We start from the raw sequence: 15703 nt of genomic DNA, 5'->3' as shown, positions 1-15703 counted from the left end.
TTAATTGAAATTGTTTATTATGTTATTTACTTTTATGCCATTTATCTGTAAACCTATTAGAAAGTATTGAACAACTCATTATTTTTATGTTCCGGATTGATATGAAACTAATATTTAAATAAATATATGTATATGTATATAATAAATATATGTATATGTATATGTATATATATTTATTTAAATATTAGTTTCATATCTTCATATTTCTTCAGCAATTTATATATAAATTATATATATATATAAATTGATGAAGAAAAAGCTGAAAGTTGAAAGAAAACTGAAGAAAAGCTGAAGTTCAGAAACCTACAAAATAATAAACAATTAATTATAGATCTAAGATGACACACACACCACATCTTAAATATAGACACCAAACTTCTAGTTTATCAAATAAAAAGTTAAAAAGTGATTTAATAAAAGACAGTGAGCATCTGACTACTGTTACCTCTGTCAACAGAAATGGTTAGATCAACACATCAATCTGAAATATAAGCTTTAGATTAGTCCAGAAGATACAGACATTTGTATAAGATAGTGGGCAGTATTCTTGACCTGAATTATGCAGTAGGCTATACTAGTCAAAATAGTCCCTCAGGCCTCAGAAATGGATGCACTTTTGGAAGTGAAAGACTTCCACTGACAAAGGGCCTTTCAGTCTCACAGGCAGGAGCTAGTCACTAAAGATAAATGTATTCAGACAGGGAATACAGTATCTGGTTTTATCAGCAAGGGAAATAAGCCACTGGAATATTTTAAAATGTAGACTTGATTTAAGAATTCTTCTGCGAAATTCTATGCACTGTGCTACATCAGAGGTTAGATGAGATAATTATAATACTTCAAAAATTCAAAAAGGGATGAATCTCTACAGCAGGTTTGGGTTTACTGTGACAACAAGAGAAGCCATGTGAGATGATAACTTTTATGAATGTGAGAAAATAACTCTACAGAATTCCTTAAATCAGACTTTTGTTTTAGCATAAACCATCATCAAAAGCATCTGTGGGCCTAAGCAAACAAAGGTATAAGCAGCGATGGCAGTCACAGCCATCAGTTTTCACCTACTATGTAGTCTTGCCATTCTTTTAATCTTTAACTAATCTATTTTTTTTTTTCTTCCAAATCTGAGTAGTCCTCTTCTCCATCTAGCCTTCAGAACTCACTTCTAAAGACCTTCAGTTTCTTGTCTTGGATTGCAGCAGCAGCAAGCAAGTACTAAGTACACATTAAGATCTCATCTAAGAAAAGCAAAGGGACAACTTCCCCTCTTGTTTCCCATACCCGGTGGCGCAGTGGTAGAATTGCTGCTTGCAACACCGGAGGCCTGGGGTTTTAATCCCCCCTGTGGTGCAAGGGGTAGAAGTGCTACTTCGCTACACAGAGGGCTCGAATCCTGGGAGTTGGACTCGATGATCTCTAAGGTCCCTTCCAACTCGCACGATACTGTGATACTGTGATACAATTGTCTGCCATGCAATTTACACTCCACTTAGCTTTGGTGCAGGGGGAAACGAGAGGAGAATAGACAAGATGTATGCAGTATCTTTTCTGAAGCATGATAGTTTTATAATCCTCACTGTAAGGGGGTACCAAGATGTAAAGAGATAGCAGACTCTAGTGCCTCTCAGCTTTTAACTTATTAAACAAACAAATGCATGGACTAAGACTGAATTTAGACTTCAGACTATTTTATAACTCTTCAGTAGGCTAATTCACTGTCTTGGCTCCAGTTTTTCTTACTCCTGCTTGCCTGTAGCTAAATGTGACAGTGTAAGATTCTGTGTGAGGTATGAACTTGTGTTTAATGAAATGCAGGAAATGACTCCAAGGCAAATGTTCCTATTTTAGTTCACAGAGAGACTCATATTATGAAAACACAAGGATAGCTCTGGACATAATTTATCTAGAGAGAAAGCATGAACACAAGCATTTCTTCCTACACCTGAAGATGTTCGACTATGGACTCCAATACTACCAAGTATGAATAGCAAATTTTGAAGAAGCAAAATAAAAGGAAGGATTATGCCAAGGGTATGCCTGCAAGGTTAAACTATCATCACCCACTGGGTGTAATGACACTGACACTATAAAACTAAAGCTTTTTGCATGAAAGGCTTAGCTTCTCCACATGGGACCTTATCATATGACCAAGTGTAACACAAGAAAGTCTTGCCATTACTCTGAACTTTAATCATAATTAAACCACTGCCATAGAGATATTCCTAGCTATTACTGGAATTACAGTATGATTTAATACCCCTGACATCATTTGACTAAACCACTCCAGTATTCGGTTTATTAAAACATGAAAACTTGGGTATTTATCAGACAGATTTACCCATATAATGTTAATACACTGAAAAGGAAAAAAAAAAAAAAAAAAAAAAAAAAAAAAAAAAAGCTGTCTTCCAGCAGCATTATTGATAGATACTATTACCTCCAACAATTTGCAATTGCTTCACCATTTTTAATTAATGTCTTAGGGCATAATAGAATATTCTACTTAATTTGAAGGTCATCTTTTTTAATTTGGTAAAGAAAAAGGGAGGACCTTCAAATCACATTTTCTTCTGTATCTCACAGTTTTTACAAAGTTATTACTCTGTGTTATGTAGCACATATTGATACAACTTATTAATGAGATTTAAAAATAAAGCAGCCATTATTTAGTTTCCTAAACATACATCAGAAAACATAAATATTGCATTTGTCTAATTTTAAACCACTGTAATTATTGCATATATTCATCTGCAGCATACTGTAGGCTTTCTCCCCAGAGCAGTTCTAACACTTCACTAAGTATATGCTATTCCTCTTTATCTCTTTGAAGAAAAATGAATCACATCCACAGCTTGCAGCTATCAAAATGTGATTTATCAAGCGTTTTCATAAGTGTGTATTTCCTCTTCTTTACACTAGGAGGCACATTTTTCCTTCAGTTTCATCTCAGCCGCTGCATGAAACCCTTACAGACATTAACCATTTCAACCTAAATTTAAGCCCCTGACAACCTACAGTAAACCATACAGGAAAATAAATAAATAAATAAATAAAAGTTTCCACTAACAAGGTTTTGTTTGATGCTGATGAAAACCACACTCGGAGTAATGAGAAATGACATTCTGCACCTGACCGCTCACAAACAAAAACAGTTTTCTTTAGACTGGCTACTGAAGAGATAACTCCCATCAGAAGACATCAGACACCTGTACACTTTTAACAAAACTGATCATAATAGATGGTTACTTTAATAGTGCATTTCATGTTAAACACATTGCAAACCACTTAAAACAAGATTTTTCATAATATCTCAAAGTTGTACAGCTAAATATTTGAGGTTTTTTTCTCATGTTTTTTTGTTTGCTTTTTTTTTTTTTTTTTTTTTGTTGGTGGGATTTTTAAGGTCTTAAGGAAACTAAAAGGTGAAGAACTTTAATCAGATGGTTGATCATTGTGATATCTACCTTTGATTTTTATAGGAAATGCAATATGTATTCCAAATACACAAGTGTTCATATGGAGAACATGTGAGTTCAGAATTTTGCAAACCAGGGAAAGTAAAGCTACCCAAATTACATAAATATGTATGTACATAACTACATATACATAGATCACAGATTACATATACCTGTACGTATGTGTATATGTTCAGATTATTCAAAAACAGTGCTTTCCAAGAAAGTACAGGCTCTCCTTTACTGTGTGTACTTTGGTTTTTCAACAAACTATGTGTACTTTGGTTTTTCAACAAACTATAAGAAGTATAATATGTGCAACATTCCCCTTCTGTTTGTCATCATGTTTTTTTGTTTTGTTTTGTTTTGTTTTGTTTTGTTTTTTTGGGGGGAAGGGGAAAGTAACTATATTACCGTATTGTGCTATTTTTCTATTTCTCTTGGCCCATACTTCTGGCAAAGTCACAGTCAGCAAGGGAAGGCTAAGATTCTTAATCACTGCATTTAAGTTCAGTGAAACACTGTAACATACACAACGCATGCCTTACAAATCAATATTATATGCAAAATTAAATCATTGTAACCAATGTAACCATTGAATAATGAGTCCTCCTGTAGTAAATTTATATTACTTGTTATTATCACTTAATAATGCATAACAAAACTAAATGCTAGTGTCACTCTGTAGTGATACACTGTTTTTAAACAAACTGAAGTGTTGCTCACTGGTGGGACACTTCATAAAAAAGCATAACAAAGTGCTAATGAAATAAAGGTAGAATTAAGATTTTTTCCTTCATATTTATATGTTGTTGCCTTTCCCTCATAACTACAGTGACAATGAGTGGCTGACACTGCTACTGTTTACAGTCTTTCTCCGTCTCAGTTTCTCCCAGTGAAAGAGGCTGCCGCTTTAAGATTAGTCCAATGAGAATACACTCATTGTGTATGTTCTTTTCATTACACCATGCAATTGTTGCTCTTCTGTCTCTGCGGAAGTTAATGGTAGCAGGAAAATAGGATAATAAGGTTTCTCAAACATTCATATAATAAGTTACTGGGACTTTTAACTCCCACATATGCTTTCCGCATTGCACGTTTTGACGTTTTTGGTCACTGTTCAAAATAGAACTGAAATAGCAACATACTAATGCTGAGAAACAATAAATAGATTTTTATTTGCACAACTTCAGAGCATAAAACAACAAACCACATAATTCACTGAGCATTAAAGTCATTAACTAAAACTGCTCTCATCCTGAGGCAACAACTATACCATCAAGATTAACCCATATTCCCATGAACTGGAGCAAATGTTCATACTATAGGATTTCCCCCCTCGCTCCCCTCCCCCCCACCCCCCCACCGCCCCAAGGGCAGATTCTATACTTCGAGTTCATTAGAAAATATCTTGTAATTCTCTATTATTGAAATAATAATAAAATGCTATTCGTCAATCTAAACGTACTACATGTACTTGGGAATATTACTAGTTTCCATTAAGATTTTTTCCTTATATTATAGTAGTATCATTTACCTCAGAATTCCCAAAGTATTTTCATAAACAGAAATCCCTTAAACAGTCATTGAAATTAAATTGTCACTTCTTATTGCATTTCACTGCAATAGAACAGGAAATTAAGATTAGGAGTGTCAAGGTATACAGTGTTAAGATAACACTACGTCTGTTACACTAACCACGAACATTCATAAATGCCCAGAAAGCAATTTTGTCCAATCACCTTTTTGTCCAATCTTCTGAAAAATGTCACGGGATCTTAGATATCCACAAACTGCTCTAAACTCCATTTCACTTCTCATCCAAAAACATATGCATCTAGTACCAAAATAACATCTGAAGGAATGCCTAAATAATAACTTGATAGTGAATAAGATATAAAAGTCAAATCCATCTAGTAAGCAACATCATTCCTTTTCTGCTTTGGGTTTTTTTTAGGGTGATTTCTGTCACGTAAATGATCACGTTATTCCCCTTGTAGTTTGTGAGATTTGATGAGATATAGTCTACACTGTTTCAATGTCCATTCTAATTCGATTTGATAAAAGGTGAAAAGCTTGTATGTCAGTACTTCAGTATTAATTAGTAAAGCTTGATTAATTGCTATATTTTCATAAATATCTCATGAATTCAGCATTCCCAAGACTAAATTGGCTATAACTACAGACATAATAAAACTTTTCTTATAGCCTTTAAGAACACTTATTCACACTGATGTTCCAGTACTGTCTGTATTAGAAACAAATAGATCTTTATCATAGTTAACATACTGCATTTGCACAACGTGCCTGACACAAAATTTGAAAAAATACATTTTAGTAACTTGACATGAAGTTTACTGAACACATTTTTCTGAACTCTTCTATAAATTTTATGCCACATTCTGAAGAAATGGGCAACTCAGAGTCTGCTAAGCCAATGTGAAAGTGCCATCCAGGCAATGATGTCTTAAAATCCCACTTTGATCTTGTTAAATCTTTCATGCATTTTCTATGTAGTCAGAGAATTAAAAGGATAATTCCACTTAAGGCCCTCCCTCACTTAAACAAATGTACATTCTTTGCTCCAGAGTCAATGCATTCATAATTGCTAATCTATTACAGTTCTTTGGATTCCCACAGATTTAAGGTTTAAGGTGATAGATCCAACAATATTTCTGTTTAGAGGAGAAAAAAAAAAGTTGGAAAAAAAGTTTTCCAGAGGAAAAATAAAATAAAATAAAATAAATAATAAAAAAATCAGACAAGAAAGATTTTCCTTTTTTTTCTTTTTTCCCTTTTTTTTTTCTTTGTTTCCCATAGAGTTTTTTCCAACATAATCTCTTTATACTCTCATAAACAATTATGAAAAAAAAATGCTACTAAGTTCTATACTTCACAGTTTATGTTCTCATTTACCATGACTTAAATGTAATTCAGATCCAGTTCTGCCCAAATAAGAACATGGATCAGAATTTTGCGCAGCAGATTCCAGTGCCACCTTCCTTTCTTGTTGTACAGGCTCACTGAAAATTTAATCATCTATAAAAAAGGGAGAAATGTCAGAGGAAGAAATTAATCCTTATTTCTGTACTCCTGAAATGCAGGAGAATGCAAGTTCAATTACCTTCCAAGAGCAGAGACAAGGCTTTTAACCTTTGTCTACACATTCTAGACAGAAAACAGAAGGCTTAATAGCAGTGTTATTGCCCTCTTCCAGTTTTCAGCATGCTCAGGGCTCCATCTTCCAATGCCAAATAACTAGTCACAGCTTTTTGATAAGACCTCACTTCAATATTTATTTATTTATTTATTTATTTATTTAGGTACTGTCATGAACACTGGAATCAGGTAAATTTATTATTGCAAAGGAAAGAAGGGGGAAAAAATAAAATAAAATAAATCCCAAAGTAGGTACTTACTTAATAGTTGCATCAAAATGCTCAAAAAAATGTTCCAAAAAGCAGATCATGCCATTTCAACTTAACAAAGAAACACTATGTTCCTCGAAGTATGAAGGGAATATTATAGGTATGTGAGTGAAAATTGGAATCGATGCATTTTTCAACGCTTCAGTAATTTACTAGATTAGTCTAACAGGTAGGGCAACCTCCAAAAGCCCAGTGCTAAATGATATCAGCACTGCAAACAATTACCAAGAAAAGCTTGCTGCTTCATAAGATTTACTTTCTTCCATGCATTCTTACCATTCAAAACTGTCCAGAGCTGTTTTTTTTCTCATTGGACATGCTTATGTTTCCTCAGATAAATCACAACACAAGACACTTCAGGTAAACTACATTATCTCCTACCAATCATTATGAGCTAAATGACCACATATTCACACAGGTGCTTAAAAATCTCTGTCTAAAAATTTCTATCGTTACAAAGCTGAAAGGGATGGAAAAGAGTGACCAAAGCAATTCAGGTAAGCAAAGCTTTGTCAGTGACTCACCCGAGTTGGGGTCAGAGTTGCCATCAGCTTCAGTCCTCTTGTCTGGTGAGGCCTGGTCGTAGAACTCATCCTGCGGCTGAACCAGAGGAAGAGGGTGTGAGATCAGGGTTCCACCACCCACCGGCTCGTGGTCTCCCAGACCACTGTCACTGCAGCTTTCCTGGGAGCCATCGGGGAGGTGAAATGTAACACGGCGCTGAGACTACAAAGAAGAGCACAGGACATGCTGATTAGTGCTCTTCTTTTTTTGTTCAACTGACTTTGTTTTTTTTTTTTTGTTTTTTTTTTTAAGTTTTGAACTACAATTAGTTTCCTGGCAGTGCTTAAGAGGTAATTGAGTCTGCTGGTGGCTTTTTTTATTTTATTTTTCTTTTTTTGTTTGCTTTTGGATCAACCCAGGGAAGATAGCAGGCAAAACTGTGCACGTGCTCATCTATGAAGTAACCTCACAGTTATCACAAGCAAGTGATCAGTAGACCTTTAGATATGTTTCTCATCATGTAAAAATCATTATCTATAAACACTTCTGTATAAGCAGAAATAAACACTGGCAAACTGTTATGAAAAGAAAATATCGGAAAATATAATAAATATACACTCCTGAGTTTAAAACCCATATTATCATTGTTCATATTATTAAAATTAAAACAAACAAACAAACAAGTTAAACAAAAAAATTGTTTGTTTTTACTTTGCCATCTTTCAAGAATTGAAGTATGTATATGGATATTGAACTGATATCTGCACTCTACCTAATACAGACATTTAGCACTGATAAAGTGACTGTGAAACTGCACTGGTCAAAAATGAATCACAGAATGCAATGATGGAATATGCAGTTATCACTTCTGCAAGAGGTATAAAATAATAAATCAGGTATTTTTCTCAAAGCAACACAGAGAATGACAGCCAGAATTGTACTTTTTCCTGACCTTCTTAGGAAAAGAAAAAAGTCACTGCAAAAGATTAATAAATAAATAAATGATCTACACTGTGCATTTGGTTCAGTTAGTCATTGCTGTGAAACTCTCATCTAGAGAAATAACATGACTTCATGAGGTGCGGCCACAGTATGATGCAGCAATTCCCCATGAGCTCCAGAGCTGGTTGCACTACTGTGAGTTGTTTAGCGGGAGCAACTGTGGTATTCGTGAAAGGAATAAAACAGTTCTACATGGATCAGAACACGGCATTTCTGAAGCAACAGAAACAACTAGTTCAAGGCCATCTCAAGAGGGAGGTTAAATTAAGTTAAGCACAACTTTCCTCAAAAATGAGTTTCAGCAGCAGGGAGCCTGAGCAATCTGGTTAGCCAGAAAGATTTAAAATGAAGAGATTCTCAAAGTTTGCAGTAAGTTTAACAACTGTTTGTTTAGGTTTTTTGTTTTGTTTTGTTTTGTTTTAATTAGAAAACCTCAAGTTAATAGTATTAACTGTATGTTTGCTTATTAAAAACTATTTGTTAATGGTAATTGCTACCATTTTACATGATGATCAATATTTTCTATGAGGCTCCTTTTTATTCATTTCCCTTGGGTAGACACAGATACTTGATTAAGTTAATTTTCGATTACTTTCGTGTAAGTCAGTATAGAAATAAATGTACTATTTGCTCTTGGCTGTGATTTTATAATTAGTATTTTACTTTTAAGTTTATTTCCTAGCTTTAGGATTGGAATCCAGCTAAGAAAAAGAAGAAAAAGAAAAAAAAAAACAAACGTCCTCTGAGTCACTGAGCTGTATTAGTTTATACCAATGGAAATCTTATCTCTGTGTACTGTCAGTAAGCATTCTTTTACTTCAGACTTCAGTACTTTTTCTTCCAGTATTTTCTCTATAGAATTGCCACTCTGAACAATTTTTCTAATCACTAGCAGTTTTTTTGTTTTTTGTTTTTCCTTTAAATATGAAGAAAATATACTTAAGTACGTAGCTTAAAAAAATCTTATCTTTCTACATTCATTTTCAGAAACCCAAATTTACAAATCTGTTTTTCCAAGGTTAAGGATCTATGTCAGTAGTAAAATCAGTAAGCAGCAGAGGAAAAGGAGATTAAGTTCTTTTATAAAATAAATAAATAAATAAAGTAAATGAGTCTATAAGAAAATATGAACGACTGAGAAAATAAGTCCTTAAAGGGGAGAGATGAATGTTTCAATATTTTGGAATATAATTAAATGGTTGCACTTAATTAACCACCCAGATATACAGAAAAAATATATACAATTACACAAATGGTTTCATGAGCTGTGTAGCAAAAATACGGATCTTGTTTACCAAAAAGCTTATTATCTTAGCCAAAATCTGTTCTGACTCTAAATTGACAGTCAGTAAAATGGCAGAGGTTGAATACTGATACTGGCAACTCCTCAGTTTTGTAAATTCTTAAGCTCACACTCTGAATGATAAGAAAAAAAAAAAAAAATAATATATATATATAAGCTTGGTTCCATAGCTTTCCAAGCCTCTCAGTAAGGATCCCACCAATCATAAGGAACTGCAAAACTCTGAAGGTCACTTAAATAGTCATCCAAATTCAGACTTGATGAAGGGGCAGCATGCAATCAGTCAGGAAACGTCAGACTAAGCCATGCCATCAGAACACTGAGATAAAAAGTCTTCCACAGAGACTCAAAGCCAGTGCTTAAGTTTAGACATATCATGTCACTCACAAGGGAAGATTGTCCATTCCATCAGCTAGAAGCTTATTAGTGTCTTAAAGGATGTTTTATGCTGCTGCCTGCTCTGTGGGCCCTGGCCCAGTTCTGCTTTCACAGCCCATACTCTCCTCCCTGCTGGTAGAGGCAGCAGGTCCGCACACTTCCAGGCTCACAAGCACACAGAGCACTTGTGGGTGCCCCAATCACCAGCACAGTCCTTCTACCAATTGATTTCAGATGACATTACCTGGCTCCCCATCTGTACAAATTCTAAGAACAGAACCCTTGATACTTCAGACAGGTAAGGATGGGCCTGTTTGTGGAGACACTGTGGAGAGGCATCAAAGAGCAATCTAAGAGAAAAGGAGGTATCAAAGAGTCATCTGTGTACTTCAACATCAGTACCATCTACGGGCAAACTTAAAGACCCCCTTGCAAGAATGCCTTGATTGGTGCACTGTTAGATTTAACATGTATGAAAAAGACAAGACCTTTGTAGATGAATATTTTGCTCTGGTGTACACATGCCTTGTTGAGAGATGTGCATGCACACAGTGCTGTCAAAAAAAAAAAAAACAGTGCCAGCTTTCTAAAGAATCGTTTAGTTTAGAGACTTTTCTTGGTTATGTCATTCAGTAACATTTATAAGCACACAGGTCCTGTCAGGAGCTGCTGTTGACTCCTTGCAGTACTGACACACAGAACAGGGAGTGAGATTACTCAGAGAGACAGTTAAGAGATTAAATGACAACACAAGATAGACTGTGGTGATCAGACCCATTTTATACCCCTTCTGATTGTTCTTCTGTTCCCTCCAGTCTCCTTCCTCTAAAGTTTCATTCGCATGCTTTGCACAGTCCCTCAAATATCCCAAGTCCTCACATTCCCTTGGTTCATCCTTCTCGACAGTTAAAAAGTCCGGGTTGTCCCCCTCCAAAACTTCTGGAAAAGTTTCTCAGTGGCACATTACTTAGTGACCGGAAACTTTTGGTCCTTGGAACTGTTTCCCTTGTCTACAAAGCATGTGTCCTTTGTTTACAGCTTCCCCTTCTAACTAATATTTAAATGTCCTTGATTAATGAAGCAGATGTGCTCACCTTTCACAGATCCTTACTGAAAGCAGGCTGAGTTAGATCCTTACAATGCAAAGTTGTCCTTGCCCCTCAGACTCCTTGGACAAGTAAGATTCCTAAAATAACTGAACATGTTCAAACTGTTTTCTTAAAAAGCCATCCACACACAAAAAGGCTTTTGCTTTCCAAGGCACATTGACTTTCTTCTGTGTATAATACTATCAGGGACTTCTTTCAGAAGAAAATCCTAGAGAATGGAGAATGCTTAGAATATATTTCTATTTATCATGTATCCAAATGAAGCTTTGATTTTTTAATATACATATTTATCTAAATACAAATAATTTTTTCTAAGAAATGTTTATATGTGGTACAACACTGGGATCAGTGATAACAAGAGAATAAAGTATTAATTATACTACAGTATATTCAGGAGAAGTGCATTCAGCATGAGGTAGGGTTATGGTTCTTCTTCACACCACGTGGCCAACCTTCAAATCTACAATCTGTGACATATTTGATCATAAATCATCTTTTGTTTTTGTTTTTGGTTTTTTTTTGGGGGGGGTGGGGTGAGGTGGTGGTGGTCAGGGGGTTGGGCATGAAATACTTTGCCTTTCCTTAGGTCCAAACTTTAATCAGGAAATATCACATCTTTGTTATGTGAAACTCAAAATTAAAAGAAATTCAGTTAAAACCATAATTTGTGTCATTTGGAAGAAAAATAATAATAATAACTTGTGTCAAAGTAATTTTAGTATGCAATTCATGAAAATTTGACTCAATATGACTTTGAACCTGGGCTGAGTTTAAAAATCAGGAAAACAACTGATGTACTGAATCATTCTTCTTTAATCACATTTTGCAGCAGATTCTATAAAGCTCATTCAGGTGAACCATGACTTCACTCCCACAAGAAGTACAGAGAAAAAGAAATAACTCTGTATCTTAGATGGTGACAAAGGATAGCAAACTCTAGTGATGATAACAGGAGTATTCAAGCGTAATATGAACTTATTTATTTATTTATTTTTTTTATTTTTTTTATTTTTTTCTTATTCCAGACCAGGTGGTCAGCCAGCCAATCCTTTTATAGTGGTAACAATCAAAAAGATATTAAATCAATCATACATGAAACTGGTCTAGCTACAAATAAATAAGAAAACTTAACATCTGGTAAATTCTAACAACTGTAATTTGCATGATTGATAGATATAAATAATAGCTGTGATACTTGAAAATGACAATAAGTACAAAAGCTCTTGAGGGGTTAGGGAGGAGAGGATGAAAAAGGGTGGAGATATTGGTTTTCTCATTGGCACAGGCACAGAAAATTAGAACCTGTGCTTGGCATAGCATATTACATCTTTCTTCATTAACACATTTTTATTTCAAGATACTGAAAGCATTTTAAAAATATATCTTAGCTGTGTCTTGCTCTTCTGTCACATATTTCTCACTTCTATTTTCTTGATGTAAGGAGTTCTAATTGGAAATAAACTATAAACTACAACTATCTGGAGCAGTTTCATAATTTTCCACTGCTGCATACATATCTGAAAACATAATATGTTGGACCAAAATGCTTCATTTCTGAAAATCTTAGCTATATAAAATATATTCTAGCACTAGAATTTGTGTTTTCAATCCATACAAATCTATTGCTTTTGACAGTAGGCTAGTATATGAAAGTCACAATTCTGATATCTTACTTAAACAAACAAATCTGTGGGCATTGGACCTAAGCATGGATTTCTAGACTAGTTGGGCCAGTGTTGTTGGTAAGAACTAAACTTTGTGCAAATCTTTGTGTCTTTAGATATAGAAAACATTTGCCTTATCTATGTCAGTATGACCATTCTTGAAGGTGCTAAAGTAATTAAGTAGAGAAGCTCTTAATCACAATGTGAAGACTAAACTTGCTTTTGAATATCGGAGCATCTTGAGAAAACATGTAGTTAATTAGCATGTCCAGCTGGCCTGTAAAAAGGGAGATTAGCCCCATCTTCAATTGACCAATGGTAAATCGAGGCTTTATCGGAGTAGTAGTCAAGTGATGCAAATATTTATTAAGAGACATTAAAATAGTCCCAGGATGTACTAGCTTTGTGGAAGGCCACCTAGTACCCAAACTTCTGCAACTTTGCAGTAAATCAATATCTCATCTCTGTGTGTGAGATTGACTTACTGCACACCAGGTAATGAATCCTCCAGTATTCAGACTATGCCAGTACTGGTGAGAATTTGGTATTTTTTTCCTGCTGACTTATTTTACAGAAACTATCAAACACTGGCAGAAAGTGGTTTGTAAATAAAGTAAGTTATTTAGTTGACCTGAGTGCTTTAAATCTGAAGTAGAGGAAAGACCATGCCACATCATATTGAATGACTGAAATGTCCTATAGCAGATGAGTTACAAGCTGTGTTGTAAATAGAACTTTCTCACTGAAAGTATAAGCACAGGTTTTTCAAACCGATTCAGTGCTTGCATTGTGTGTTAGATTCTAAAATGTATTTTACTTCCAATTACTTATTTGAATCAAACAAAGTTATAGAAATCAGCATTAAGAGTAGCTTTTCCATGGTAAAATTGCTTTATTCTGAAAATCAGATGTCAAGCTTTGCATAGCTATTGTTTTGGTTTTACTAGTCAGGGAGCCAAGAAATAATTACTCTATTGTTTCTGCTACTGAATGTCTCTCACAATGACAGACTCAGCATGAGATACTATCCATTGTGATAGAACACGGTACAATTAAAATAAAATAAAATCTACACTGCCAGCTTAGCTGCTTTCTGAGATTAGAAAGCAGGTAGTTAAACAAAATGTCCACTTCTCCATTCAATATATTTGCATGCTATGAGCCTTGATTTCTGGCCTTCTAGACAAGAAGAGACCATCAGAACATCTGATTCAAACAAAGTCAAACTAGGCTATGGCAGAATGGACCATATGTTTGCAAATCAGACTACCTATTCAAGCATGACACATCTTCAATTGTATGAGAGATCTATACTTCAGATGGGAACTCTTGCAACAACAAAAAAATATTTCACTTTCTTTTCTGAACTATTATGCCATTCTTTGTGTCAAGGTGACAAACAAATATTATAAAATAAAAAGAAAGAAAACAATTTGGGAATATTTTCCTTATGTCAAAATTATTCACACTACAGAAGCTCAGAATGCAAATACAGAAAATTCATCTGTATGGTAAAGATACAAAAGAATCTATACATCAAAATCTTTTTTGACACTTAAACACCACTCAAATAAAAAAGTCAATGAAAAAAAATTGAAAATGATATCAAGAGAAAACTGTAGGAATCCTACAGAATGATAGCAAAGAAGAAGAAAATGTGAAGAAGTTTAAAAAAATGTTGTAATTACGAAATAAATAACTGTGCTTCTTGGGAGGTCCTCTGTGGAAAACATCTGTTTGGTAAAGTTTGTTCCTCTCAGGATTAAAACAAGGACTCTTGGTTCATGTACTAAAATGTGGATATAATTTTTTTATGATATCAGGTTTGGAAATAGAAATGAAGTCACAAAAATGAGGTTAACATTTTCAGATGAGAGGAAAATAGGGTTAAAAAAAACCAACAACATGGTTTAAATCCTTCTTTTCTCATAAGATTTCTCTAAGGGCCTATGCTGGAAGCACTTAGGGTTCACCTTTTTAATGCGGCAGTTCAACCCAGTGATCTTATACATATTTTCTTACTTTATGTCTCACTTGATCTTATGAAAGAATATTACTATAAAGTAAAATTATTCTCCTTTCTTAGTAAGAAGTTCTCCTTGCTTATCTAAAATAGTCTTGGCTCACTTCTGCAATTTCTGTACAAACTGTGCTGATGTTTCCAGAAATTTGCCATGAGAAATAGATTTTTTTTTTTTTCTTTTCTTGATTATGTCTAAATTAAGATTGCCACAGCAGTCCTCATTCAAGGATCCTATTTGAATCACAAGATAACCCATTCGCTATTCCCATTTTGAGATCTCATCCAGAGAACGAACGTGACACAGGTAGGCAAGGTTTCCATCAATTTCTCAGGCTAATAAAAGGATGAAAGGATGGGGGTGGGGGTGGGGGAATTATTTCATATCTTCATTGAAAGTTTTCATATTGTGCTGCACATGCAGGTAGTTGGAATGGTTAGTTATTCTGTTGCTTTCTCTCCCTAACATAAAAGTGTTAGTATTGATTCCAGAATGTACATTGCTGTTATGTCAGATCACCATTTGATTTCTTCTACTCAATTTCATTGTAGCAAAATGTCGTAGAAATCAGTCCAATATATTAAGAGGAAACATATAATCACCTCATATGTCTGTTACTACTTAGGCTGAAGATAACTGGCCCCATCTTCAGTGTGAAAAGGATGACACAGAGATCGTCTCAACTGCCGTATCTCACTGACTGGGGAGAAAACGAGTGCTCGATGGCTCTAAGCACATGGAAATATGGAGAGTAAACAGCCCCATTATTTGGGCAGTCCCTTTAGTTTTGTGACACAGTGAACAAAGAAAGACCTGCAATCAAATCCTGTGCTGCTAAT

General features: G+C 34.7%; 1 protein-coding gene across 5 annotated transcripts in view; it reads right to left on the bottom strand.

Annotated features, from left to right (window-relative positions):
- Positions 1-15703, bottom strand: part of PCDH9 (protocadherin 9) — a 698651-nt gene that overhangs the window by 237736 nt on the left and 445212 nt on the right. For 3 of the 5 annotated variants that reach the window (XM_072356415.1, XM_072356424.1, XM_072356453.1), the window contains one exon: positions 7408-7609. In XM_072356415.1, the coding sequence (XP_072212516.1) occupies positions 7408-7609 (202 nt within the window). The remainder of the gene's footprint in view (positions 1-7407; positions 7610-15703) is intronic. The other 2 variants (XM_072356433.1, XM_072356443.1) reach the window with 1 other exon arrangement.

This window comes from Excalfactoria chinensis, chromosome 1 (genome assembly GCF_039878825.1).
Source record: "Excalfactoria chinensis isolate bCotChi1 chromosome 1, bCotChi1.hap2, whole genome shotgun sequence".
Lineage (NCBI taxonomy): Eukaryota > Metazoa > Chordata > Aves > Galliformes > Phasianidae > Excalfactoria > Excalfactoria chinensis.
This window is presented reverse-complemented; position numbering and strand designations above follow the sequence as displayed.